This window comes from Penicillium robsamsonii, assembly GCF_028829455.1.
Source record: "Penicillium robsamsonii strain IBT 29466 chromosome Unknown utg000005l_segment0_segment0, whole genome shotgun sequence".
Classification (NCBI taxonomy): domain Eukaryota; kingdom Fungi; phylum Ascomycota; class Eurotiomycetes; order Eurotiales; family Aspergillaceae; genus Penicillium; species Penicillium robsamsonii.
The window spans coordinates 1,031,263-1,057,040 of NW_026643223.1; the positions used below are offsets into that span (position 1 = coordinate 1,031,263).

The window sequence follows — 25,778 nt, forward strand, 5'->3', positions numbered from 1 at the left end:
CTATTGTGGAACTAATATGTGTTTATTTCATTTTTAACCCTTTTTCTATTACAAAATGGCTGTTAATGGGACTTTTATAAGCAAAATCAGATTCTCGCATCTACTATGGCGCAATACCAAGTCTATACCGCCTGCCCCTCCATGGAAATTAAAGTTCCGGCAAAATTTTCCCGTTCGACTTGGCGTTGAGACTCTTGACTTTGACTTGACCTCTTGACAATTGCTTCAATTCTCAATCCAAAATGTCGACTGTTCCTCCACCATCTGCCGATCAGGACTACAAGTCCACCCTCCTACCCCTCCTCATCTCCAACAAGGTCCTCTCATTCGGCACCTATGTCTTGAAGTCCGGCCGTGAATCGCCCTACTTCTTCACCTCTTCCCTCCTGCACACTGCCCCATTGCTGCGCGCCTCCTCTGCTGCATACGCTAGCGTCCTCTCCGCTGAACCTTTCGTCACCACCAACCCTGACGGCACCGCTCAGCCCAACTTCGACATCATCTTCGGACCCGCATACAAGGGTATCCCCATTTGCGCCTCTGTCACCAACGAGCTCGCTGTGCGTGACTCCCTATCTGGAAAAGCTACATGGGATAATGTGAGCTACTCCTTCAACCGCAAGGAGGCCAAGGCACATGGCGAGGGTGGAAACATTGTCGGTGCCCCGCTGAAGGGCAAGCGCGTCGTCATTGTGGACGATGTCATTACTGCTGGCACTGCACTCCGCGAGGCTGTCGGTATCATCGAGAAGGAAGGCGGTATCGTCTCTGGTGTCGTTGTCCTGCTGGATCGGGAGGAACGTGTCAGCGATACCGAGACCAAGAGCGCCATTGGCGTTGCCCAGCGTGATCTTGGTGGCAAGATCCCCATCCGGTCAGTTATTGGCCTCCACGACCTGATTGAGAAGTTGGGTGATAGCATTGGCGCCGGTGAGATCCAGCGGTTGAAGGATTACCGTGAGCGCTACGGCGCCCAATAGACATCGGATTGTGGAATTCGCCGAATCAAGGCACGATGTATGAGCAAAGAACAGGATGGATACCAGGATATTTTGGAGTTGCCCTGAAAAAAATAATTACTTAAACATTGCCTATATCCAAATCAGGATGGGCACATCCCTATATAGACTATTTGTCCTCGATTATTGAAACCACCATATACTTTAGGCTAGCTAGCAAGTGGCTTTCCCATCTCCCCCTTTTGAAGGAGCATGATATAATGAGTAAGCAAGTCGACTTTCCTTGTGGTTTTGGCATCATGAAGGTTGCCAGCAAATAGGTGATACAACTGCTCAATCCGAGATGTTCGATGGGAACTTTGATATATAATCCAATCGGGAAACATGGAGCTGTGTCCAGCTCTCCAACCTTCCGTCTTGCTAATTATATAGCTGAGAATATTGATAACCCGGTATGTTTCTTACTCTCTGAATACTTGTTTTTATTTATGTTGTATTTCAACACACCGCTTAACCGACTGGTTCCACTCGAACACCGGAACCCCTGTGAGCAAGACCATGTTTCACTTGAGCTCGAACGAAATAGATTGTCTGAATTTAAGTATCTCGGTAAGCCAATAATGATGCTCGATATTGCACGGCAAGCGACACACAGCACGGCAGATACTCCCAGTGCTAGGTTGTGTTTAACGCCGGGCACCCCAAAGGCAATACAAGTATCCCATTCAGAATGAATTGCGCAGTCTATATATGTAGAGAGATGTATAGATCAGATCCTGCGCTCAGGCAATATGTATCTACCAAGTTCATCACTTGATCAGTACATGGTGGACATACCTTGACACAGTGCACAGTAATCCCGATAGGTATCAAATGCAATGAATAACACGTTTATTATACGCAACTACAGTCTATCACAACTACGGCAGCTTCCGGTGATATCCTAATGGTTGCCTGGGTTTCACAAAGAGTAACACCACAGCTCTGGGGGTAAAATCGAGACTATTCAGTTATGTTAGACTCGTTAGAGATCATTAAACAACTATCGCTCAAGTTTATTTTCCATATAGCTCCAATTGTGAAGGTATGCATTTTCAATTAACGTAGCTCGGTTTCTATTCGAGTGGCAGAAGTTGTTCAGAACCAGCAACGCCAACACCCCAACTAACGAGTAATTTCATACTGGGAAAGCGACAGAGCCTAGCTGTTTATATATCTACATAGAGCACAATCATCCATTAACAGCCTTTTCACAATTTGCAAGACAAGACAAATTAATACTGCAGCTCCTAGCCACATGGTATTAATCTCTTCAAGGCAACGACCTTGCCTCTGAAACAAACTGATAAATTTAGAACCTGATTCAAAAATGTATGCTTAAAAAATCAAGAGACTAATCAGAACGACTTTTGGCAACTAGAAAATTTAGGACCATTGCATGCCAGGTCTTAGTAGGCCTTGGAGTATTTCTATATCATGTCCCATTTGTTTATAGAAAGTGTGGTGGTCAGTAGAAGTGAAATATGTTTATTTAATGAAACCTCCCCATGTTGTTCCATCCTGTACCCCATAGTTTAACATGCCATAGGGTTCATTGATATGATGGGTAAATACACATAAACCCATGACCATTTTCGCACAGTGAATCATAGGTGACGTGGTGCTACCTCTGTGCTCTTCGACCATTTATGTATATTACATAGAAGCATTAGTATGTGTCCCTATCTAGCATCACATGCCATCTTCCAATTAACCAGATCCCAATCAACCACTAAACTGTCTCAAGTTTTATTATGGGGTCTGAAATACTACTTGAAATGTTGACACATTAGTAGATGTATCAATGATGAACACACAGTTAATAACTCCATCAGCCATATATATTACTTGAACTTCCATCCTCCCACGAACAGCTAGGACAGCTCGATTAATGGCCACCTAATTGTAGAATAACCGGTGATCCCGGTGTCCATGATAGACAGCAGGTTACATTTGGCAAATGCTGCATATGTAGTCATATTTCCTTGTTTAGAATGTCCACTACACGGGCAGACAGGGTTTCGGGAGTTTGAACGGTCGAGATCTACTGGCAATGACTTGAAGGCCTGTTAAAGCGACTCAGCCTTCGCGTCTAGGATAAAATATTGTCAACAATACAGATTAACAGTCTATATAAATCAGTACAAAGTACAGAGTACAGAGAGGCTTAAATTCTGTGTATGTATGTACTCCATACCTCAATGCAGGCTGAATAACAACGTTGCAAATGTACACGTATCCCAATAGGAACTAAAATATATTGTTTGTGTATGCATTCAGCACCAAGAAAAGCTGTTATTGAGTTCGTGCGTGTTAGACGGTATTTCCGCCGCAACTGTTGCCACTATCATACACCCAAAGGTCTGGAGTGTCGGTGGCTCAATATCAACGATATATGAGTTGTGTATGCACTCCAACTCGAGTGCGCCAGCAAGGAAATTAGTCTAGTTTGTATACCGTCGGAATTTCAATTGAGCAATATAAAACTGCATGTGTACTCTGCGCTGCTCGGACTCCCCGCTTTTTTGGACACCGTCCATAAGGTGGTCTCACTAAATTGCTGTGATACCTGTAATGCATGGATTGCTAGATTAGCTTTGTCGAGCCACGGCCATTCCACGAACTCTGTCCCATGCAAAGAGCTACGGTTGTTGCTTGAAACCCGAGCGACGGTGACGCTTCGAGACACAGACCTTCGCCGTCTGAGTCCCATGGTCTCTGTAAATAGCACATAACGGTAATTAGCATGACAATCAACGCGCGGACAAAGCTCAATGTAGTTGTATCTCTTTGTCTCCTATCAGGTTCGTCTTCGGCTCTAACCGTTCATTCCGGGCCTCAAGGGGAATTGTCGAAGTAGCTCATGCCTAGTCCCAGGATCCGGAAAGAACACCAGGAGACCTTTTTGGAAGAATTAGACCGTGGGGTATCATGCTCTCTTTGAACCACGTTGAGTGATCTTACCGCAGCTGGTAGTGGTCTGCTATCTCAAACATTCCCAGGTCTCTCTTATTTCTATTAATCATTCCGCAGTCTTGATTTCCTTTCTTTCTCTCCCCCTTTCTACCCAGGAGCACCCCCATAGATTGAAAGACTATTGGTCATATTCTATTTGGAGGAAAATGCTTGAAGTTCCTCATTGATACTAGTCCTACTCGTCATCGATACACCACACTTTCACAACCCCTGTGACTTTCCGAGAAAGCAAACTGTTGGTTACCTCTGCCCTGTTAGCATCTTCCCCTTCCGAATACCTGGACGAGAAGACCTGATTCGTTAGTAGTACGTACTAGTCGGGTACATGAGCGTCAGTCTCATATTCTTTTGAAGAAATTAACAAACCTGCTAACAGGCAATGGTGAAACATAGTAGCTGTATCTCAGAAGATCTAGTCGGATCAACAGCTTTTGCCTCGCTCCTCGTCATTCTATATTCACACATGCTACGATCCTAAGTTTCTCTGAGGCGGCTTACTACATTGTTTGTCGACCATGAATTGGAGATATACAATCCCGGTGCTTGCTCTTCTTGCAGCTCCAGGAATTAGCTGGCCATACGATGAGGCTCTCACTTCTTATAATATCAATGAAAATCAAACAGCAACAAACCCCTTGGATTACTGGGGAGAATGGCCGGACCACACCTACTTTCCTTCTCCAGAAAATTGGCGTTTTCCTGTATATACGCTTTTCCTTGACCGATTTGTTAATGGCGATCCAACAAACGACAATATAAATGGGACACTCTTTGAACATGATATTAATTCAAATCAAATGCGACATGGAGGTGATGTGGCTGGCCTACTGGATACTTTGGACTATTTACAGGGAATGGGCATCAAAGTTAGCTTCATGAATTAGCCCTGGGAACATATCTGATATTGACTAACGATTGAACTTCTAGGGGCTTTACCTTGCAGGTTTGGTATTGATGAACCAGCCATGGGGATCTGACGGCTACTCGGCACTTGACACAACTTTACTCGACCAGCATTTTGGGACAATTCAAACATGGAGAGCAGCTATTACGGAAATTCACAACCGCGGCATGTATGTTATTTTTGACAACACTGTCTCAACGTAAGTCTTCCAGTCTAGCCATCTTCTCTTTACCACGTCACAGGCATCTAACAGCACTAGTATGGGGGATCTCATTGGATTTGAAGGGTACATGAACACAACCACACCATTTTCAGTCAAAGAGCATAGGGCTTCCTGGAAATCAAATCGTCAATATGTCGACTTTCGATATGGCAACACTTACAACGAGACATGTGAATATCCTCGCTTCTGGAATGAGACCGGATACCCCGTGGATGAGTATATCGATTACGAGTTACGTGGGTGCTACGACAGTGACTTTGATCAATATGGTGACATTGAGGCTTTCGGTGTCTACCCTGACTGGAAACGAGAGCTGGCTAAGTTTGCTTCCGTGCAAGACCGGCTGCGTGAATGGGTGCCTAGTGTCAGAGAGAGACTTATTCGTCATTCATGTATGATCATCGCATCTTTCGACATCGACGGCTTTCGTTACGACAAAGCTACACAAGCCACTGTCGATGCTCTTGGGGATATCTCTGGGGCGTACCGAGACTGTGCTCGCCGCGTGGGAAAGGAAAACTTTTTTCTCCCAGGTGAGATTACAAGCGGAAACACTCTTGGCTCTATCTTTCACGGGCGAGGACGTCAACCTGATATGCAGTCCCAATCGCTCGAGGAGGCTTTTATGATGACAAATTCCTCTGACCCGGATTACTTTATTCGTGACCAAAACAAGCAGGCGACCGATGCTGCTGCATTTCACTACTCCGTCTATCGCTCTCTCACGCGGTTCTTGGGCATGGATGGTAACTTGGCTGCTGGGTACGACATTCCAGTCAACTGGACCGAGGCCTGGTATCAAATGGTTCTCACCAATGACCTGGTCAATGCCAACACTGGCAAATTTGATCCCCGCCATATGTACGGAGCGACAAACCAGGACGTGTTCCGATGGCCGGCCGTTGAATATGGCATTGAGAGGCAACTCCTGGCTCTTTTTATCACGACATTGCACATGCCCGGTATTCCTATGCTTCTATGGGGCGAGGAACAAGCATTCTATATCCTAGATGCTTCAGCTGCTAACTATATATATGGTCGACAAGCTATGTCTCCGGCCACAGCTTGGAAAAACCATGGATGCTTCCAGTTAAATTCAACTCAATATTTCCAGTGGCCTATCAAGTCGGGACGTTTGGGTTGCCACGATGAGAAAGTGACATATGACCACCGTGATCCCGCCCATCCTGTGAGGAACATTATCAAGCACATGTATCAAATGCGACAGGACTTCGGTGCTCTCAATGACGGATGGTGGATTCAGCAACTCTCAAACCAAACGCACAACGTATATCTGCCGGGATCTAACGGAGTGCCCACAGAAACTGGGATGTGGTCTGTCTTGCGCAGTCCATATTACCAATTACAGGATCTCGGAGAAATGGGTAACCAAACGATCTGGTTTGTATACCAGAATGACAACAGAACGGTGAACTATAAGTTCGACTGTTCTGACCCAGATGCAGCACTGGTTGCTCCATTCGAAATAAACACCACGGTGAAGAACCTGTTCTATCCTCACGATGAGTTTACATTGCAAGAGGGTCCGATCAAACTTGCTTTGAACGGCTCCGACAAGTACAACGGTTGTCTTGACAGTATGAAGTTTCAGCCATATGAATTCAGAGCCTATATCCCCAAGGACAAATTCGTCCCTCCTCGTCCTATGATAACTAAGTTCTTACCTGGTCACGATGCCCCGCTGCTATCTGCCGTTGCACCAAATGAAAGTGAATCAGTGGATATCGGTATCTTCTTCTCCACAGAGATGAACTGCTCTTTGGTAACTGAGTCAATATCACTCGAATCGTCAACTGAGACTGCAGAATGGCCTTCTGTGGACCCTGATAGTGTCAGTTGTGGGACTATCGACCCAGATAGTACATCTTGGACCGGTCAAATCCCATCTACCTGGTTTTGGACAGCTACTCTGACTGGTGTCTACAATGGAGTGCACAAATTGACGGTGAACAATACGACAAGTACTGATGGAAGAACAACGAACGCTATCGACCATTTCCTGATCCGAATCGGGCAGTATAATAATCCCATAATCTTTGCCACGGCAAATTACTCCAGTAGCTTGCTTCATGGGCGCGATGATGGTACTCTTTTCATTGAACAACACGCAGCAGGAGCAGACAAATACCGGTACTCCACCAACTGGGGCAGCACTTTCACTGAATGGCTCCCCTATAAGGGAGGAAATCACAGCATTAAAGAACTGCCTTGGTCTGGAACGAAGAAACAGAAATGGAATGGGAAACATGTTCGGGTTGAATACTGGAGTCGCCTCACAGGGAGTAGCGACTACGTCCAAGAGGGCGACGGACCCGGCTGGAGGCCTGCTATCAGGCGCCGCTTCCCTCACCTCTTTTTCAATGGCCCTTTCAATAGGTTCGGATATGATGCTGGCTTAGATAACGTCGTGAAACAAGATACCGACGGCCTCTGGAAGTTCTGCTTTCTAGCTGAATGGCCTGCCCAGGGTCAGTTGAATGTCTGGGGTATGAACCCTGATCATCAACCAGACCAAAGCTATATCTACGGAGATTCCGACGGGGACTCCATTCTAGACCGTCTACCACCCTCTTCGCTCAGTGTAACCACCATAAACATCACTCAGCACCCACCGAACCCGCATGTCGCTTGGAGGATTCAACTCGATGACTCAAATTTGCAGTTTAAACTTGTTCCTACAGGCTCCAAATACGTTCAAATGGCTCTCTTTTTCATTCTTTGGATTGTTCCTATCGTTACAGCCTCAGCCTGCGCTTATGTGTTCATGAAAACATTCTACCGAATCAAGTTCAACCAAATCGGCGTGAGTGAGAAAAAGACGCACATTTCAATGGATTTCATCAATCAATTCAAAATCGGCCACGCGGAAGATCGACAGTCCAAAAACCCCTTAGGACGCCGTACAAGCAGGTCGAAATTCCTGCAAAGCACTTCTACTTTTGGCAATCGAACTACCCGCCGGCGAAAGATCCTCATTGCAACTATGGAATATGAGATCGACGACTGGGCTATTAAGATAAAAATCGGTGGCTTAGGGGTTATGGCACAGTTGATGGGCAGGCAGCTCAGACATCAAGATCTTGTCTGGGTTGTTCCCTGTGTTGGCGGAGTGAAGTACCCCGCTGATAAACAAGCAGATTCAATGTTTGTCATGATCTTGGGGAATTCGTATGAGATCAAAATTCAGTACCATCAATTGAGGAACATCACATATGTTTTGCTGGATGCACCCGTTTTCCGCCAGCAAACCGCCACAGAGCCCTACCCTGCCCGTATGGACGACCTTTACAGTGCCATCTACTACTCCGCCTGGAACCAATGCATTGCCCAGGCATTGAAGCGCTTCCCTGTTGATATGTACCACGTCAATGACTATCACGGCTCGGTGGCTCCGTTATATCTTTTGCCTCAGACTATTCCTATCTGCTTATCACTCCACAACGCCGAATTTCAAGGGTTATGGCCAATGCGGACGCAGAAAGAGAAAACCGAAGTCTGTTCTGTTTTCAATCTTGATTTGGACGTTGTAGCACGCTATGTTCAGTTCGGCGAGATCTTCAATCTTCTTCATGCCGGTGCAAGCTATCTTCGCCTCCACCAACAAGGCTTCGGTGCTGTTGGTGTGTCAAAGAAGTATGGCAAGCGGTCATATGCTCGATATCCAATATTTTGGGGCTTAAGAAAAGTTGGACATTTACCGAATCCCGACCCCTCCGATACAGACGAGTGGAATAAATCCTTGCCTAAGGAGAGCGAAGTTTATATCGACAATGACTTCGAAATTCGCAGAGCAGGACTAAAGCTTCAAGCTCAAGAATGGGCTGGTCTTAGGCAAAGAGCCGACGCTGAGCTGTTAGTCTTTGTTGGAAGGTGGTCTATGCAAAAGGGTATCGACTTGATCGCGGATGTCTTACCTGGCGTATTGGAGAGTCGAGAAAATGTCCAGCTCATCTGTATTGGGCCCCTCATTGATCTATATGGCAAATTTGCCGCGTTGAAACTGGACCGAATGATGAAGCTTTACCCTGGCCGGGTGTGCTCTAAACCTCAGTTCACGGTCCTACCACACTTCATCTTCTCTGGCGCAGACTTTGCACTGATTCCGTCACGCGATGAACCCTTTGGTCTTGTTGCTGTCGAGTTTGGTCGGAAGGGTGCCCTTGGAATTGGGGCGAGAGTAGGGGGACTTGGACAGATGCCTGGCTGGTGGTATACGGTTGAGTCCACGACTACCTCCCACCTGTTAAAGCAGTTCAAATTGGCCATCAACAGTGCATTAAACTCCAATTACGAGGTGAGAGCAATGATGCGCGCAAGGTCTGCAAAGCAGCGATTCCCAGTAGCCCAGTGGGTCGAAGATCTTGAGATCTTACAGTCCACATCTATTCGAGTCCATCAAAAGGAACGAACCAAATCCCAGAGCCAGTCTGCCGCTGCTGGTGCATATAACGCTATCTATGGGATGATGACACCGCAGGCTGCATCAACAAGATCGGGTGTATCCACGCCCCCATTACAATCCTCAATTCCCCCGGGTACTACGGGATCACTACAGCGAAGTTCTAGAGTCTACAGTCATGACTCAAGCGCTGGATTTGAGGAGAGACATATGTCGGGACTCAGTCGCCAGATGTCTTTTACTCTCCGGCCGGTGTCTGGCACCGTAGAGTCTCGTAATCGATGTGAGCTCGGGAAAGGCAGTGATGACAGTGTCGATAGAGCCTCTCCAGAAGCCGAAGAAGATAGCAACGATGAAATAATGGCCACTTGTTACGGTGATGACGATTATTCTATATCACCTGAAAGGGCAGACTCAGGACGAGCACAAATTTCCCAACCCGTGGGTGTGGCCCTCACCAAAGAGGCTCTCTCAGCCCAGCGTGCGAGTCAGAACTCCTTGTTGGCTCGATGCACCAACACGCCCTGTAGTTCAGCGGCGCCGAGTACTGTCGGGACAGATGAAACTCTTGCTCCTCCTTCTCGCCCATGGGCAGAGCCAGCAAACCGTCTCAGTAATGTCTCAGTATTGTCTGTCGATTCTGTTGTTGGAGAGAAGAAAGACTTCAAACTTCAAAAGGTTGATCCATTCTTCACCGATAGCAATGGCGAGTACTACAGAGTGTTTGAGAAAAGACTCGAAGAACTCACTGGGACGAACTCGGACACCCAACTCTGCATTGAGCAATACCTCGAGAAAAGCGAAAAGAAATGGTTCAACAAATTTCGTGATGCACGCCTTGGCCTCAATCAAGAGTCCCCAGCTCACTCCGTGCATCGGGGCAAACCCGGAACATCGCCGGCTGGGTCAGTCACCAACGACGACACGACATCCCATGAAAGTGGTGAGCGTGAGAGAAAGGATGCCCAGCCGGATGAGTTCCTTCTTGGTGATGACTACATGCCACCAACCGGACTGAAAAAATGGATGCAACTGCGTATCGGAGATTGGCCGGTGTATTCTCTCTTCCTCGGACTGGGCCAAATCATTGCTGCCAATTCCTACCAGATTACACTACTCACCGGGGAGGCTGGTCAGACCGCTACGAAGCTGTACGGAATTGCGATGGTTTACCTTGTCACTTCTATTCTATGGTGGCTTTTCTTCCGATACTGCAAATCGGTGCTCGTTCTGAGTGTGCCATGGTTCCTATACGGAACGGCCTTTTTGATCATCGGAATGGCACACTTTGAGCCCAACTCATACAATCGCGGATGGATTCAAAACGTTGGCAGTAGTATGTATGCTGCTGCATCATCGAGCGGCTCTATCTTCTTCGCCCTCAATTTCGGCGATGAAAGTGGTGCACCGGTCAAGCAGTGGGTGTTCCGTGCTTGTATTATCCAGGGCACGCAGCAAGTCTATGTCATCGCTCTTTGGTACTGGGGTTCAACTTTGACTAAAGCTACCAACACGGGAATTATGGATGTGCAGGGCAGCATCACCAACACCTGGGGGATGACGTGCGTATAACATAGAAATCTTCATCTGAAAGATGGGAGACTCGCTAACCATTGTTATAGAGCGATATGTGCATCAATCACTCTCCTTTTGTGGGCAATTGGCTTCATCGTCTATTTTGGTTTGCCAAACTACTATCGCCAAACTCCTGGTAAAGTGCCTTCATTTTACAAATCCGTCTTCCGGCGCAAGATCGTAATTTGGAATTGGGTGGTTGTCATTATCCAAAACTTCTTTTTGAGTGCCCCATATGGTCGAAACTGGAATTGTAAGTCTCCATTTTCTAGACGGTTGCTGCTGTCTATTCTCCTTTCCTATGCCTTGGAGACTCCATTAATGGTTACCACAGTCCTCTGGATTACCCAGCACGCTAGTTCGTGGCAAATCCTACTTCTCTGCGTCGCATTCTTTGGCTTTGCCTGGATAGCAATCCTCTTCCTACTGGCTCGACTATCCAAATCCCATTCTTGGATCCTCCCAGTTCTCGCATGTGGTCTGGGAGCTCCACGTTGGGCTCAAATCTGGTGGGGCACATCTGGGTCAGCCTTGTTCCTCCCCTGGGCTGGAAGTTATACATCAGGTGCTCTTATATCCCGCAGTCTTTGGCTCTGGCTCGGGGTCTTGGATGCATTACAAGGTCTCGGGTTTGGTATGATTCTGCTGCAAACACTGACTCGTATGCATATCTGCTTCACTCTTCTGGCGTCACAGGTCCTGGGCTCTCTGGCGACTATTTGCGCAAGAGCCTTTGCACCAAACAACATTGGACCAGGGCCTATCTCGCCAGATATCACGGCTGGTGTGGGTGCGTTGGCTAACGCTTGGTTTTGGGTTGCTCTTTTATTACAGCTCTCGATCTGGTATGTGCTCCCCTATAAGCATATGGATCCAATCTAACATTTGAATTGAAGTGGTGGCTTTCTTCTTTTCTTCCGAAAGGAACAATTATCGAAACCTTGAACAAATGTGGACTTGTGTTGGAAGTGGGTGGGATGGATTGGTGATTCAAGCTGTGCAATTGTGGTCTTTTCGAAATTACTTGCGTATATTGGTGATACGATTACTTGTTTGTTGCCAAACAGAAACAGCCCTTAGTGTCTAATATAATGATATAATATCAGTTGACAAAATATCCCTTGCTTCGCGGCACCATTGACCATGGATAATCATCTCGAAAAAATTATTAGCTACTCATCATCATGGCGACCAAGATGGCATTTGATAGCCCGACGGACGAGGATGTCGCTCTCGAGAATATGGGGTACGAGCACGATTTCAAACAATCGTTCAGTTTGTTGGGTGGGTTTTAGTCTCGGTATTGTGACCTGGCAGAATTGTCCTCGAGCCGAGCATTCATCATTGGTATCCAAGCAGGTGGCCCACCTGTCATGATTCTTGGCTGGGCGGGAGTATGTTTTGTCACAATGCTTATTGCCCTGGCAATGGCTGGGGTGTGTTCGCGCTGGCCAGTGGCTGGAGGCCAATACTCATGGGTGGCCATGCTAGCACCGCCTCGCGTTTCCCAATAGCTATCATATATCGGTTCGTAGCCCTCGATGTTTGGTGGATACTTGCTATGAGTTTGCTGGGACTTGTCGCCGTGGGTGCTGTCAACAATTCCTTAGGATCGAATTATATCCTAGGCCAAGTCAGCCTAGTCTTCCCAGACTTCGTTATCGAACGGTGGCACGTGGTCCTAGTTGCCTGGGCCGTAGGGCTATTTTCCCTTGCTATCAATGTTAGTCGCACCGCACACTCTACATCGTTTGTCCCGCTTTATCTTTGCGTGGAACATCGTCTCGTTTATCCTCGTGATCACCACACTCTTAGGAACTGGACTACTCTTCCTCCTAACACTGTGCTTCTGTATAGGTGATATTGAATCAACAGCAAATTCAAGCACCGGGGTTCCCGTCTTTCAGAACTTCTATAACTCAACTAAAAGCAAACCTGCATCCTGGCGAGGATGATCACCATCATCATTGTGATGTCATCTATCGGTCTCGCCGCTGAAGTATCATGATCAGTATATGTCTTTGCGCGAGACCGTGGGCTTCCATTTTCGGACTTATGGTCTCAAGTCGAGCCGAAGAAAAAGATACGCCATTTCTTTCACTGTGGGAGTGCGGCTAGGCCTGAACGCAATCTCTTTCGGTACGGTGACGGGGTTTAAAACGGTGATTTCCAATAGCTACTACGGGGTTCTGTACGCGGACATATTCGACTCCAGGTTACCATGAGCCTTGAGCAGCTAATATCAACTTGATTTAGACGTTTCCTACAGTCTTGTGCTTTGTTTCCAGACCACTTGGTTGTTTCTTCCGTCACCAATCCCCCTCATTCCCCTCATTCGATGGACCATCTTCATTGCGTCTTCTTATATATATCTCCTATCGCAAAACTCTTACTAGGTAGAGTATACCTCCCTCTTAAGAGACCTAGATATAGAGGTAGATTCACTAATCACCCTATTTCTGCTATTCGCCTCTATTACATTCAAATTCCCCTCCAATTCTCCGGTCACCTCCGAATCAATGAATGATACTAATGGGGCTATCGTGATGATGACATTGCTCAGCCTTCTGACATGGTTTACTACCGCCACAAGTCGTTTTGTAGGGCCTTCGGATGTCAGATATTTGATCGTCGATGGGGTAGAAAGACCATCGACATTGCAGCCCGCGGATGATGTTGGGCTGAGAACAAACAAGGGAGAATAATGGTTGAGATGTTCCCCATGGAGAGACATGTATAGATTAATACACGTACCTGACTAACACAATAGAATATAGAGCGAGGAATACAAGAACTTGTTATATAGAACTACAAATATATATCCACGATCATAATTCATTCTCGTTGAAATTCGTAGGCTATCCAAATTATAAAACAGCCCATGATTAGCGCAAGGCAAAACAAAACACAAATAGTAACCGCAACAAGTAGGGGAATATGATTTTAAAATCCAAACGTGACAGGAAAGTGACTTAGTGGCAATGACCAACCCAAGCACTTGAAAAACACAAACAACATTTACCACTCAAGAGGCTCGTTCTTCACATCGCCACGGTTGGTCTTGGGAACGGGAGCAGCCTCGACCATAGTCGCACCACGGCGGTCACGGCGGAGGTAGCCACTGCCATCCAACCAGGGAGTCTCAAGGGTGCGCTTAGACTCGAAAGTGCGGATCTTGGACTCCATCTGGAGAGTAAGACCAATATCATCAAGACCGTTGACAAGGCAGTGCTTGCGGAATTCTTCGACTTCAAAGGAAGTGATCTTGTTACCCTCAGCATCCTTGATCTCCTGGTTGACAAGGTCAACCTCGACCTCACGGCCGGCGCGGGCCTCATCGGTGATCTTGCGCAGAGCAACCTCATCAGAAACGACGACGGGCAACATGCCGTTCTTGAAAGTGTTGTTGAAGAAGATGTCCGCAAAGGAAGGGGCGATGATGCACTTGATACCGAAGTCGAGCAGGGCCCAGGGGGCGTGCTCACGGGAGCTACCACATCCGAAGTTGGGGCCGGTAACAACCAGAATCTTGGAGTTGCGGTAAATGCCCTGGTTCAGGATGAAATCTGGGTTCTCCTTGTCGTCGGTGTAACGAAGCTCATAGAACAGCGCGGTACCGAGACCTGTGCGCTTGATGGTCTTGAGGAATTGCTTGGGGATGATGGCATCGGTGTCGACGTTGGCGCGATCCAAAGGCGCGGCGATACCCTTCAGGGTGGTGAAGGAGGGCAGACCGGTGCTCTTGCCACCACCGCTAGCAGGGACTGTAGAGTTGGCGTGGGGCTCGTTGTCGGCAGGGAAGTCGAGGACGCGGTCGAGTTCGTCCTCGGTCTCGGGGGACTCGAACTTGGGCTGCTGAACGTCGATCTTGGGGGAGGCCTTTCCAAGGACAGGGCTGGCTACGACATGTTCACGAACATCAGCCAGCTTGCCGACAATGGCAGCAGTAGCAGCCATAGCGGGGGACATGAGGTGAGTACGGCCCTGGGCACCCTGGCGACCCTCGAAGTTACGGTTGGAGGTACTGGCACAGCGCTCCTTGGGGGACAGGATATCTGGGTTCATACCCAGGCACATGGAGCAGCCAGCCTCGCGCCATTCGAAACCAGCATCAGTGAAGATCTTGTCGAGACCCTCAGACTCAGCCTGCTCCTTGACGAGACCAGATCCAGGGACGATCATAGCGCGCTTGATGTTGGATGCAATCTTACGGCCCTTGACCACCTTGGCTGCGGCACGCAGATCCTCGATACGGGCGTTTGTGCAAGATCCAATGAAGACCTTGTCAACCACAACATCCTTCATGGGCGTACCAGGGACAAGACCCATATACTCGAGAGCCCGCTTGCAGGAGGTCTTGCGGTTCTCATCCTCAAAGTCATCGGGGCCAGGGACAACACCAGTGATGGGGATCACATCCTGGGGGGAGGTACCCCATGAGATGGTGGGAATAATATCCTTGCCGTCAATGAAGACCTCGCTATCGTACTTAGCTCCAGCATCTGACTTCAGGCTGGACCAGTAGCTGGTAGCCTTGTTCCACTCTGCGCTACCGTACTTGGGGGCGAGAGGACGGCCCTTGAGGTATTCGAAGGTGATCTCGTCGGGTGCAATCATACCGGCACGCGCACCACCCTCAATGGACATGTTGCACATTGACATGCGGGCCTCCATGCTCAGTCCACGGATGACGGATCCGCAGAACTCAATAACAGCACCGTTACCACCAGCAGTGCCAATGACACCGATGATGTGGAGAACGACGTCCTTACTAGTAACTCCGGCGGGCAGCTCGCCATCGACCTGGATGCGCATGTTCTTGCTGCGACGGGTAATGAGGGTCTGGGTTGCGAGGACATGCTCGACTTCACTGGTTCCGATACCGAATGCGAGGGCACCGAAAGCACCGTGTGTGGAGGTGTGACTGTCACCGCAGACGACAGTCGTGCCAGGCAGAGTGAAACCCTGCTCCGGGCCGATAATGTGGACAATACCCTGGCGCTTGTCGCCCATACCGAAGTAGGTGAGGCCAAAGTCCTTTACGTTTTCCTCCAAGGTTGTGCATTGGAGACGCGAATCACTCTCCTTAATGAAGTCCGTGGCATTTTTGAAATTCTTTCGTGAAGTGGTGGGGATGTTCTATCCGAAGCAAACAGGTCAATTAGTCGTGAGCTACCAAGGGATATGGGATGTAACATACGTGATCAACTGTAGCCAGAGTGCAGTCCGGCCGGCGGACTGTGCGGCTGGCGTTTTTGAGGCCCTCAAAGGCCTGTGGGGATGTAACCTCGTGAACAAGGTGTCGGTCAATGTAGATCAAGCAAGTGCCATCTTCTTGTTCATTGACGATGTGATCTTGGAAGACCTTGTCGTACAAGGTCTTGGGTTTTGACTCGGCGGAAGGCATAGTGAGGGGACAAAAAGAAGCTGGGAAGAGAGGGTATGAGAGTAGAATATTGAGGATGATAGAAAGGAGGAATAGGTGAGAGCTCCGATGAAGAGTAATGTAGTAGTATGTACCGAGATCTGGGGGAACCGGACTGGCAATGCCTTGTTATATTTTTCTGCGCTGTAGCATCCGCGATGTCGCTGGGAAGCTTCTCGAGGGGCAGGGCCGATCTCGGCCGGTCAGCGGCGAATATCAAAAATTTTACTGGCCGAAGTGGTGACTCAGCGGATGACCGATATCGGTCTGCGCGAGACGATCCAAAAAAGGGAAGGCGGCTATTAGCGCTTTATGACGGAGCCCGCAGGAGTCCCGTAGACCGCTCCGGACCCATGTAATGGAAAGTCGCTGATTGGCTGTACCTTCCAAGGTTCCGCCTCCGATCGGCCAGCCATCTTTTTGACTCAACGCTTGGATGCTTAGCACTGTGGCAGCGAACATGGTGTGTACATAAAACCCTAAGTGGACATGATCATATGAGAACTTCATTATACTCACTATGCTATAGTCAGCCTTTGAAATTCATAATAGGTAAGACGCGCAGATATTCTCGTCAAAATTGTCAAATTTTGAACTTGTTCCATGGTCTAAAATCCAATCTACCATAATCATATACCAAAACGCCAATGCCCGCGTCTCTGAAGCAAAAGTTCATAAAGTGTAGGAAGAAAGCACGGAACCTCCGTGGACTACTGAGGCGAAGAGCTCAGATCGACCACGATCCTCTTTCCAGACACTGAACCACTCCGCAACGTCTCGAGTGCCGCATTAATACCCTCCAGCCCACCCTCTGCATGAACAATCTCTGGCAATGTAAGATTCGTCGATTGCAGAAGGTCTTCCAACCAGCATACCATAGCTTCACCCACTGCAGGAGCGGTATGGAAGAGCTTAATGGGCACAGTGTGATATTGTATCCCCGGGTTCTTCTCTTTAGGTAGCCCGGTTAAGCCAAGGAGATGGGCATGGCTATCGGGATTAAGAGCCTTTTCGAGTTGTGTTGCTGTCTCTCTTCCAACTATATCAATGGCATATCGCAGCTTGCCTCCGGTGACACCACGGATAATTTCCACTGCACGATCAGGGTCATGTCGATCGACTAGCACATCTGCACCGGACTGTACAAGCTTGGCACCATGTCGTGCTGCGTCGGCTACGCAAATCACGCGTAATCCGGCGAGTTTGGCAAGTTGAAGCGTTATCAGACCAGTAGTTGTTGAGGCTGCAGTATGAAGGTCAGAGGTCAGATCATATTAATGGACGCACTAGTTGTCTTACCTCCCCAGATAGCAACCCAGTCTCCACGTTGTGGCTTTTCTGAGTCCAATAACGACGCGAAGCATTCTTCATGTATATCGGCGGGTATATTATTTCTGTCGAGCTTTTTGATAATATTGGGCAAGTTAGGACCGGGAGCTTGTGTGATGAGGGAGAAGTCTAGTCCAAATGAGACGCCCAAAGCCAATGCAGCAGCGACAAATGCGACTCCGACAGAAGCTGAAGCGTGAATAGATGTTGAAGAAGGGATTCGGGCAGCATTGAAGTCGGTGGCAATGGCGTATTCTTGGAATGCTGCTTTCCTAATATCCCGGTAATCTGTTGACGGGACCAGCACAACGTCGCCTACACGAAGACGTGTTGACCCTTTGGGGACTTGTAGTACGAGGCCAGCCAGATCCCGTCCGTTGATCCATGGCAGACTGGGGATACCAAAGTTGAATGCCCTAATCGATTCATTAGTTAGTCATCGACTATTGTTTCAGGGTGCTTATTTTGAGCAAAATGGTAATACTTACGGTCCCTTCCAGTCGATAGGGTTGAGGCCGATTGCAAGGACCTGCGAATCAAACAGTCAACACTCGTGGTATACAAGATCCAGTCCGGCAGCCTGTCATACCTTGACAAGAATCTCCCCCTCATGCAAAACAGAAGGAATAGCATGGTCATCTACCAATGCGTACTGTTCACGAGCCCCCTTGAGAAGCAATACTCTTTGTTTTGACTCCTCGGACCGCGGCGATACGGGTTCACTCCCAGGTCTTGACTCATTGGAGTAATCTAAGAGAGGCTCCGAAAACAAGTTTTGGTGAAAGGTAGTCGGGGTCTTCTGCAACTCTTCGAGCTGGAGGCAAGTGGTGGTGGACATGGTGCTTGGGGGTAGTAATGGCATGACTTGAAGCTAGATCACAAACCGTCAATCTAACTATTAGGCTCTATCTATATTGCCCTTGGTATTATTTTATATCATTTCTCGGGCGAGAAGATAAAGCCAAAGCACGCCTCATTTTAGGGCGCGGGGCAGTGATACCAATCGCTCCCATAAGCACGTACATAGGGTTGGAGTACCTCCACTAGCACGATCAGTGGTATAATTCCGTGTCAGATTTGCGCAATAAGAGCGTTTCCGTACTTCCGAGGCCTATTCATAGTCGTTATCCATTGCTCATGGCGGGGCCCAAATGGCGTGATGAACTGGAAAACCGAGGGTCGATCAATGCTCTTATATATGGCTGAAGATGAGAGACTATGAGGACTAGGATAGTTCAAGAGGGCTGATAGAAATCTGATTAGCGATATATACGGAATGTTTTAATAGAGATCCAATATTTTCTACTCTCCTGAAATAAAAATCCGAAAATTTGAATCTCAAATCTCAAATTTCTAAGTTCATCTCCAAACTGATGTGATCCCGGGACGCGATGACGACTTGCAACTCCCAGCCCTAGCAGGATTTCAACACCTTAGACCTGAATCGCGAATATCTGGGGCCCCTAAGATCTGGAAGTAATAAAGTATGGAGTAATTTGGTTTTATCTGGATTATTAATCAATTTGGATTTTTTTAGTATAACAGTGGATGTGGAAGTATATGTGTGGTCCTCTTCAGGTCTGCGGTAGTACAACATAATAACATAGAATCTTTTTATGATCATTAGTACAATATGAACCCAGATATAACTTGCGTGTAAAGTGTACTCCGCGTCTTTATAATGTGTAGCATACATGTATATTGGAAAATGTCTGGCGAGGCCTTTCTCTTTCCGCTTTAGTGCTCGCCTCTTGCCGCTTTTTGATCACTGAGTAAAATTGAGCACGTCCCTGAGTTCCCTAGGATCAGTTTGTCAAAGCCATGAACGGGATGCAATAGAACTTTTGTACCTTTTGGAAGTATAAAATTGAATTTAGGCGGAAATCCGCAATTCCTTCCTACTTCAAGTTATGTCACACGATACATTACACATCGAATATGAGGGCCTATAACAATGACGCCGAAAGTGCTTTTGAGATGTTACAAACGGCCGCATTTCCACCCGTAAAAGTTAGATACAAGAGCTAAGCTTGAAAGTCTATTCTGACGGGAAGATCCCAGCTTTTGACAATGAACTGGTCGGCAAATGGGTTCAGTTAGAGCCGGAGTCTGAACGGTCAACGGTGGTGATCCTTACAGACTGATTGTGTGCCGAGATTCTTGTACATGTAGCTAGTGAAAGGGGGGCCGTTTCAGTTTGATGGCTGGTTAGCTGCATTCAGTAAAATCAAAAAGGGTAACAGAGGTTAGCAAAACGTACAACGCAAAACCAAATAGGGTACGAGCCATGGCGTTGGTAGCCGCTGCTGTGGCAGCAAACAGGCTATAGGTACCAATCAGGTAGTTTGTCATGGAGATGAAGACAAGAATATTGCCAAACCCAAAGAAAATAGTGCCAACAAGGCCCGCAGCCCAGCGAATGCTAGTGAATGATGTCCACGCGAACTAAAACAGGCTGGCAGGGAGCATCACAAAACCATACAAGCCCGGTTCGAGCCTCGTCCCTCCAAATCAACAAGCATGTCGAGCACAACAATCAGTATGTCCTTCCGCCCCCCAAGTTCGCTGATAAGGAAACAGTGGAGAGCCTGTCCGACCCTGAAACCCTCAAAAGGACCCTGGGCCAAGAGGAGTACTATCAGGACCTTATTGCCATCTACGAGCGTGAGTGAGATTGAGCGCCTCGGTGTAGACCAAACCCTGCAGGAGTACCTTCTTGGCGACAGCGAGTTCGCTCGCTCCAACTACCCGCACATGTACCAAGGCTATGTGCATGCTATTATGTACACGGGGTTAGGTCTGGAGTTCAACCAGTCGTCCATTCTCGTCGAGGTCTGGCTGAAACCGTTGTGCATTATGAGCCATGATACACCGAGTATCACGAGTTGTGCCGGACCGTGGCGGCGTCCGCCACCACCGCGGACCGCCTGTCGCTTCTCGGCGTCTAAAATGCCTGCACAAAGGACCCACTGATAATCAAATTGTATGGACTGGGACCTCGCTGTCCAGTTTAAGACCCCCGAGGCGACCTGGGAGGTCATCATGGCGGACAAGAATTTCCGCCCTCCTGTTGAGGGGCTGTGGAGACACCACGCCTGGAGCCGAGCCGGCAAGTATTTGGCCGCCATAACCGCTGCTAGATGGTTGATCCCGACGAGGACCTTGAGCGGGCCACCGCTGAGGTCATCAACACAAGCACCTATGTCACCTGCTCCGCGATGTTGCCGCCGCACGAGTTCCGCGTTGCCTTTTTCCTCGTGCGCGTTGCCAACGCCTCTCATTCGCTATAGGCCTACCTGCAGAGGGACTCCATCTCGCGTGCGTAAAAGGCCCGCATGATTGAGGACACGGGCCGTTTGCTTACCTTGATAGGGGCCGGCGTCGGCATGCCGTCGCTACACTGAGAAGTGCATGAACATCATATCATGAAGACCAACGGCGGTAGAGGTACAGACTGGGATGTCCTGTTCTCTGCAATCATGCCGAGGACGGGCACATGATCAAGTTTATCTCAAGAGCCAGTGTAAATTATTGTGGTATTACTACACCTCTTTTTGCTAATAATTCATAATTCGCCCGGGTGGTCTAGTGGTATGATTCGCGCTTAGGGTTCACCCAAAGCAATATTGCGCGAGGTCCCCGGTTCAATCCCGGGCTCGGGCCCATTCTTTTTCTTTTTGTCCTTGTTACTCCCTCCGTCCTCTTAATAATAGTATATATATAACGATCAATTCCACCACGATCACCATTTAATTTTACCTCGTAACCAATCATTAACTAGTTATGTGTCGGTAGTCAAAACACTGTCGGTAGTCTTTCTCTAAAAGCGGCGGCAGATAGGAAATCCCCACCCAGCTTGAATCCGATGCATACAGAGTACAACTCTTTATAATGCAGGTCCTCGAAAACCCTTTGATAATCATTCTCATTGGCCTCTTCTCCACTTTATCTCAGCATTTTAACCGTTTTCCAAATCGGGGTATTTGCTTGCAGGGATTGTGCCGCCTGCAAGCTCCTTCCGAGCACGTAATTTCACCCCAGAACGACAACATCAATTAGGGTGATTAGCATCGCGCGGGGACAACTTTTGATATGGAGTATACATCTCGTGCGGGCGGTACGGTTATAAACTACTCAACACCTGTCAAAATAACCTATATCTCCATGTTCCCATGCATGTAGATCCTCGAAAACACTATCCTCGTTGGTAAGCCTCTTCCTCACTATATGTATCTAAGCATTCTAGCCGTTGTCCAATTTGGGGTATTTGCGTGTAGGAGTTGTGCCGCCTCCTGCTAGCTCCGTGCGAGCACGTAATTCCACCCCAGAACGACAACATTAATTGGAGATGTCAAGACTAGATCTCTTTGAAGCTAGACAGTGGGGTCAGAAATACCAAGACAGAACAATAACTCCTTGCCAATATCAGCATCACGCGGGACAGATTGTTCGAGGCAGTACAGCCGACAACTTTTGATATACAACATAAAGTTAGATCTCGCGTGGGTGCTACGGTTATAAACCACCGCAACGCCTGTCAAAATAATTTGACTATTCAACTATCCCTTTCACTTTATTATGACGTACTCCGAAAAAGACGTTGCGCCGAGTGATGAGGTGAACAGTGCAGGGTCTTTCAACTCGCCGGTTGGTGGGCCACATAAAGGTGAGCTTGGAATATTTCTTGTTCTTGTTTAAAGTTGATGAAACTGACTATAGCCCCGAAAGTCAAATGGTACCGTTCGACGTTCTACAATGCCTTCATCCTCGGTCTTTGCAACTTCCTCGCCCCCGGAATTTGGGGCGCCATGAACTCTTTGGGTGGAGGAGGCGAAGAGGAACCCTATCTCGTCAACGCAGCGAACGCCTTGACCTTCGGGCTTATGGTAGTTTCTTGCTTCTTTGGTAGTGTCATCGTGCGATTTATCGGCATCAAATGGACACTTATAGTGGGAACAATGGGATTCGCACCATACGCAGCAGGGCTGTACACAAACAACCGATTTGGTCAAGAATGGCTGGTCATCCTGGGCGCGGCACTTTGTGGCGTCTCAGCAGGCATCTTTTGGATGGCAGAGGCAGCAATTGCGCTTTCATATCCTGAGCCATACAATCAGGGACGCTTCTTGGGATTCTGGCTCAGCTTTCGTGTTGGTGGTCAAATTCTCGGCGGTGCGATCAGTCTGGGTATCAATGCCCATCGATCGAGCTCGGGCTCTATCTCATACACTGTGTACCTGATCTTCATTGCGCTGCAGGCTCTTGGTCCTTTTGCTGGTCTGCTTTTGAGCAATCCGTCTCAAGTACAGCGAAAGGATGGGGTCCCTGTTCAACTTCAGGTGACTAATAGCGTCGGATACGAGCTAAAGAGCATGTCGAAGCTTTGGATCAGTCGCAAGTTTTTGTTCATCATTCCATTCATCTGCCAGGCAGTTTATGCAGAGGCTGTGATGTTCTCGTATGAGGGATTGTGGTTCTCAGTACGGGCCAGAGCTCTCGGGTCATTCCTTTCCGGTGTGATTGCTTTGATCATCGGCAACCTTCTAGGAGCCTTCCTCGACACCAAGCGGATATCTCTGAAAAAGAGAAGTCGATACGCATTTTTCCTCGTCGTCGGATGGCAAGGCATGTGCTGGATCTGGGCTTCAGTGCTGACAACAGAATTCAACAAGACACAGCCGATATATGACTGGACTGACCCAGGGTTTGGAAGAGCTTTTGCCCTCTTCCTCTTCTGGGTTGCTGGCTTCCAGCTCAATTATATGTATCTGTAAGTTGAATCTCGATGGATGACGGTTTTGGAATTATGCTGATTTTGATTAGGTTTTTCTTGGTGGGCAACCTTGCGGATGATCAAGAAGAGGTCGTCCGAATTGCGGGCTTGTTGCGTGGAACTGAGTCCGCCGCTCAGTGTGTCAGCGTATGTACAACTCTTGTCTCACTTCTGTGCAGCATGAATACTGACGAGATGTCTCCAGTATGGTCTAAGTAGCGTGAACATCATGGCCGCAGTGGGTAGTATATACCTCAACTTTGGCTTGTGGGCTATCGCGGTCTTTCCTGCCTGGCTCATTGTCAAGCAGGTTGGAGAAGCCTTCGGGGATAAAAAGATCGCGAGAGAGACTCCCGGTTTGCGCGAGACCTCAGATCATGAGTGATTGGCTGGAATACAGCTTCAACTACTGGCGCAAGTCTACGAAAAGGTTGTTGCGGCACAAGGATATTTAATTTAGAGGTTTTAGAGTGCATCCCCATGTCTGTGTTGTAAATATATACATTGAAAAGATGATTATCCTATGATAAGCCTGTTCCCCGGATTCTTGCAGCCCAAGACAATTTTAAAGCTATGCGACGAAGCCGAATTCTCGGTTATCATGGTGGAACACGAGCAATGCGAGGCGATGTCGTACAAATAGACCGAGCATTCCACAGACAGTTTGCACCGCAACCATGTGCCACGCCAGTTGGTCTTCTCGCATTGGACCCATCCACACCAGCCAGAGATTCAAGATAGTAAGATTGCTCGATTCGGTAATTCGACCATTCTTGTCTTTGGTGATTCGCATCAGTCTCAAGGTGTGTAATAAGCGCAGTGCGGTATCGATTAGAGGCGACGGGGGGTTCGTCCACTCCGTGACAGAAGCATCCAGCAACCCAGTGGAAGGGCTGAATTTTGGCAATCGATGTCGAGGACAAGGAATGAGCTTGAACAGTTGGGGGGTTGAGTACAGAAAATTGAAGATCTGCGGAATGAACAGTAGCAGCAGGGTTTTGCTAAAATGCCCTAGGATACCAACCACGGCAAACACCATTCCTGCAAAATAGCAGTATGTATCGCCCACGAACACCTTAGACGGATACCAATTATGGAACAGAAGGGCTGATGATACACCAATGAATGGAAGCAGGAAGTAGATCGATAACAAGTGCGAGTCGGTGGCAGGGTGCGGGTATGGTGTCATAGGTGCAAGGTACAACGCATCATTGAATAGCAATTGGATCGCAATCACCAGTGACTGAGCGACCTCGATACCGTTGATGCCTGCCAACATGTTGATAGCATTTGGACAGAAGATTGCCACCGCTGCCATATACATGTAGTACAGCCATCCAAGATCGACAACGTCACCCAAGTAGGGTTGCAACGGGACCGGTACGACGACTTGCGTAACGCCAAAGTCCACAAAGTACACAATGAGCATGGGAATTGCGGAAAAAGCAGGAATTAGGACTTTGTGTCTCCAACGAATATCGAACAAGTCATCGCCGATCCCGAGAATCACGACGGATTGCAAAGACAAAAGACCAGAAAGGTAAGAGGCAAGCTATTCCGATGCACGTTAGCTCGAGGTCTGCCCAGTGAATATAAAATCAAAGCTCACCTTGCCATGCGGAAATCGATGAAGGAATCGGCCATTTTCAATATGTTGCGATTCAATAACAACGTCACGGTTTCCGCCGCCCGATGTGGCTGCAACGATATCCTTGTAGAAGGCAAATGGAATGAACATTATGAGCGACATCAGATACACCACTGCGCATACTGCGCCCATGGTTTCAGGTCTAGATAAAAATATTAGTACATGCTATGATCCGAAGTTCAAGAGCCATATACATACATTTCGGGCCGACTAGGCTTCGCCATGTCTTTGCCCTTGAGTCCTGCCTTCAGAAACACAGGCCCGAGCCACCTGATCAGGCTAAAAGCCACCGCAAACACTATGCCACATATCGCAATTGAAGCAATTAAAGGTGCCCCATCGCCTTGGAACGTGGTGTTGAGTATCGCTAAACCGGCCCCCACGAGGGCTAGTAGACGCCAAGTCTCCTTACGGGAGAGGGTGGATGGGGTGTACATGGCGGACATACAGCCGAGATGGCAGGAACAAGGTCCCTCTACTGCAAAGAGAAATTCACAAGGAATTGAC

At 48.1% G+C, this 25,778-nt stretch overlaps 9 protein-coding genes across 9 annotated transcripts; 6 read left to right on the top strand and 3 right to left on the bottom strand.

Moving 5' to 3' along the window:
• Window positions 1–242: 242 nt before the first annotated feature.
• Window positions 243–980, top strand: N7447_008430 (orotate phosphoribosyltransferase; the record flags this gene model as incomplete). The annotated part of the gene is made up of 1 exon (XM_057232692.1): window positions 243–980. The coding sequence occupies one exon, from the start codon at window positions 243–245 to the stop codon at window positions 978–980; it is 738 nt and encodes a 245-aa protein (XP_057082234.1).
• Window positions 981–4,489: 3,509 nt separating this feature from the next.
• On the top strand, window positions 4,490–12,041 carry ags2 (alpha-1,3-glucan synthase Ags2; the record flags this gene model as incomplete). The annotated part of the gene is made up of 6 exons (XM_057232693.1): window positions 4,490–4,840; window positions 4,902–5,077; window positions 5,138–11,083; window positions 11,144–11,349; window positions 11,431–11,941; window positions 11,993–12,041. The coding sequence occupies 6 exons, from the start codon at window positions 4,490–4,492 to the stop codon at window positions 12,039–12,041; spliced, it is 7,239 nt and encodes a 2,412-aa protein (XP_057082235.1).
• Window positions 12,042–12,280: 239 nt separating this feature from the next.
• Window positions 12,281–12,957, top strand: N7447_008432 (Amino acid/polyamine transporter I; the record flags this gene model as incomplete). The annotated part of the gene is made up of 2 exons (XM_057232694.1): window positions 12,281–12,380; window positions 12,632–12,957. 2 exons carry the CDS (start codon window positions 12,281–12,283, stop codon window positions 12,955–12,957), a joined length of 426 nt encoding a protein of 141 aa, XP_057082236.1.
• Window positions 12,958–13,111: 154 nt separating this feature from the next.
• N7447_008433 (Amino acid/polyamine transporter I) lies at window positions 13,112–13,801 on the top strand (the record flags this gene model as incomplete). Its single annotated transcript, XM_057232695.1, has 3 exons — window positions 13,112–13,311; window positions 13,353–13,452; window positions 13,493–13,801. The coding sequence occupies 3 exons, from the start codon at window positions 13,112–13,114 to the stop codon at window positions 13,799–13,801; spliced, it is 609 nt and encodes a 202-aa protein (XP_057082237.1).
• Window positions 13,802–14,114: 313 nt separating this feature from the next.
• On the bottom strand, window positions 14,115–16,503 carry luA (3-isopropylmalate dehydratase LEU1; the record flags this gene model as incomplete). Its single annotated transcript, XM_057232696.1, has 2 exons — window positions 14,115–16,235; window positions 16,297–16,503. 2 exons carry the CDS (start codon window positions 16,501–16,503, stop codon window positions 14,115–14,117), a joined length of 2,328 nt encoding a protein of 775 aa, XP_057082238.1.
• Window positions 16,504–17,231: 728 nt separating this feature from the next.
• On the bottom strand, window positions 17,232–18,688 carry N7447_008435 (zinc-binding alcohol dehydrogenase family protein; the record flags this gene model as incomplete). The annotated part of the gene is made up of 4 exons (XM_057232697.1): window positions 17,232–17,764; window positions 17,821–18,266; window positions 18,339–18,379; window positions 18,440–18,688. 4 exons carry the CDS (start codon window positions 18,686–18,688, stop codon window positions 17,232–17,234), a joined length of 1,269 nt encoding a protein of 422 aa, XP_057082239.1.
• A 1,591-nt stretch (window positions 18,689–20,279) lies between these two features.
• N7447_008436 (uncharacterized protein) lies at window positions 20,280–21,140 on the top strand (the record flags this gene model as incomplete). The annotated part of the gene is made up of 4 exons (XM_057232698.1): window positions 20,280–20,518; window positions 20,577–20,682; window positions 20,860–20,919; window positions 20,991–21,140. The coding sequence occupies 4 exons, from the start codon at window positions 20,280–20,282 to the stop codon at window positions 21,138–21,140; spliced, it is 555 nt and encodes a 184-aa protein (XP_057082240.1).
• Window positions 21,141–22,428: 1,288 nt separating this feature from the next.
• Window positions 22,429–24,008, top strand: N7447_008437 (DUF895 domain membrane protein; the record flags this gene model as incomplete). The annotated part of the gene is made up of 4 exons (XM_057232699.1): window positions 22,429–22,516; window positions 22,579–23,620; window positions 23,674–23,770; window positions 23,829–24,008. 4 exons carry the CDS (start codon window positions 22,429–22,431, stop codon window positions 24,006–24,008), a joined length of 1,407 nt encoding a protein of 468 aa, XP_057082241.1.
• A 186-nt stretch (window positions 24,009–24,194) lies between these two features.
• N7447_008438 (UDP-N-acetylglucosamine--dolichyl-phosphate N-acetylglucosaminephosphotransferase) lies at window positions 24,195–25,717 on the bottom strand (the record flags this gene model as incomplete). The annotated part of the gene is made up of 3 exons (XM_057232700.1): window positions 24,195–25,175; window positions 25,233–25,413; window positions 25,470–25,717. 3 exons carry the CDS (start codon window positions 25,715–25,717, stop codon window positions 24,195–24,197), a joined length of 1,410 nt encoding a protein of 469 aa, XP_057082242.1.
• Between the last annotated feature and the right edge of the window lie 61 nt (window positions 25,718–25,778).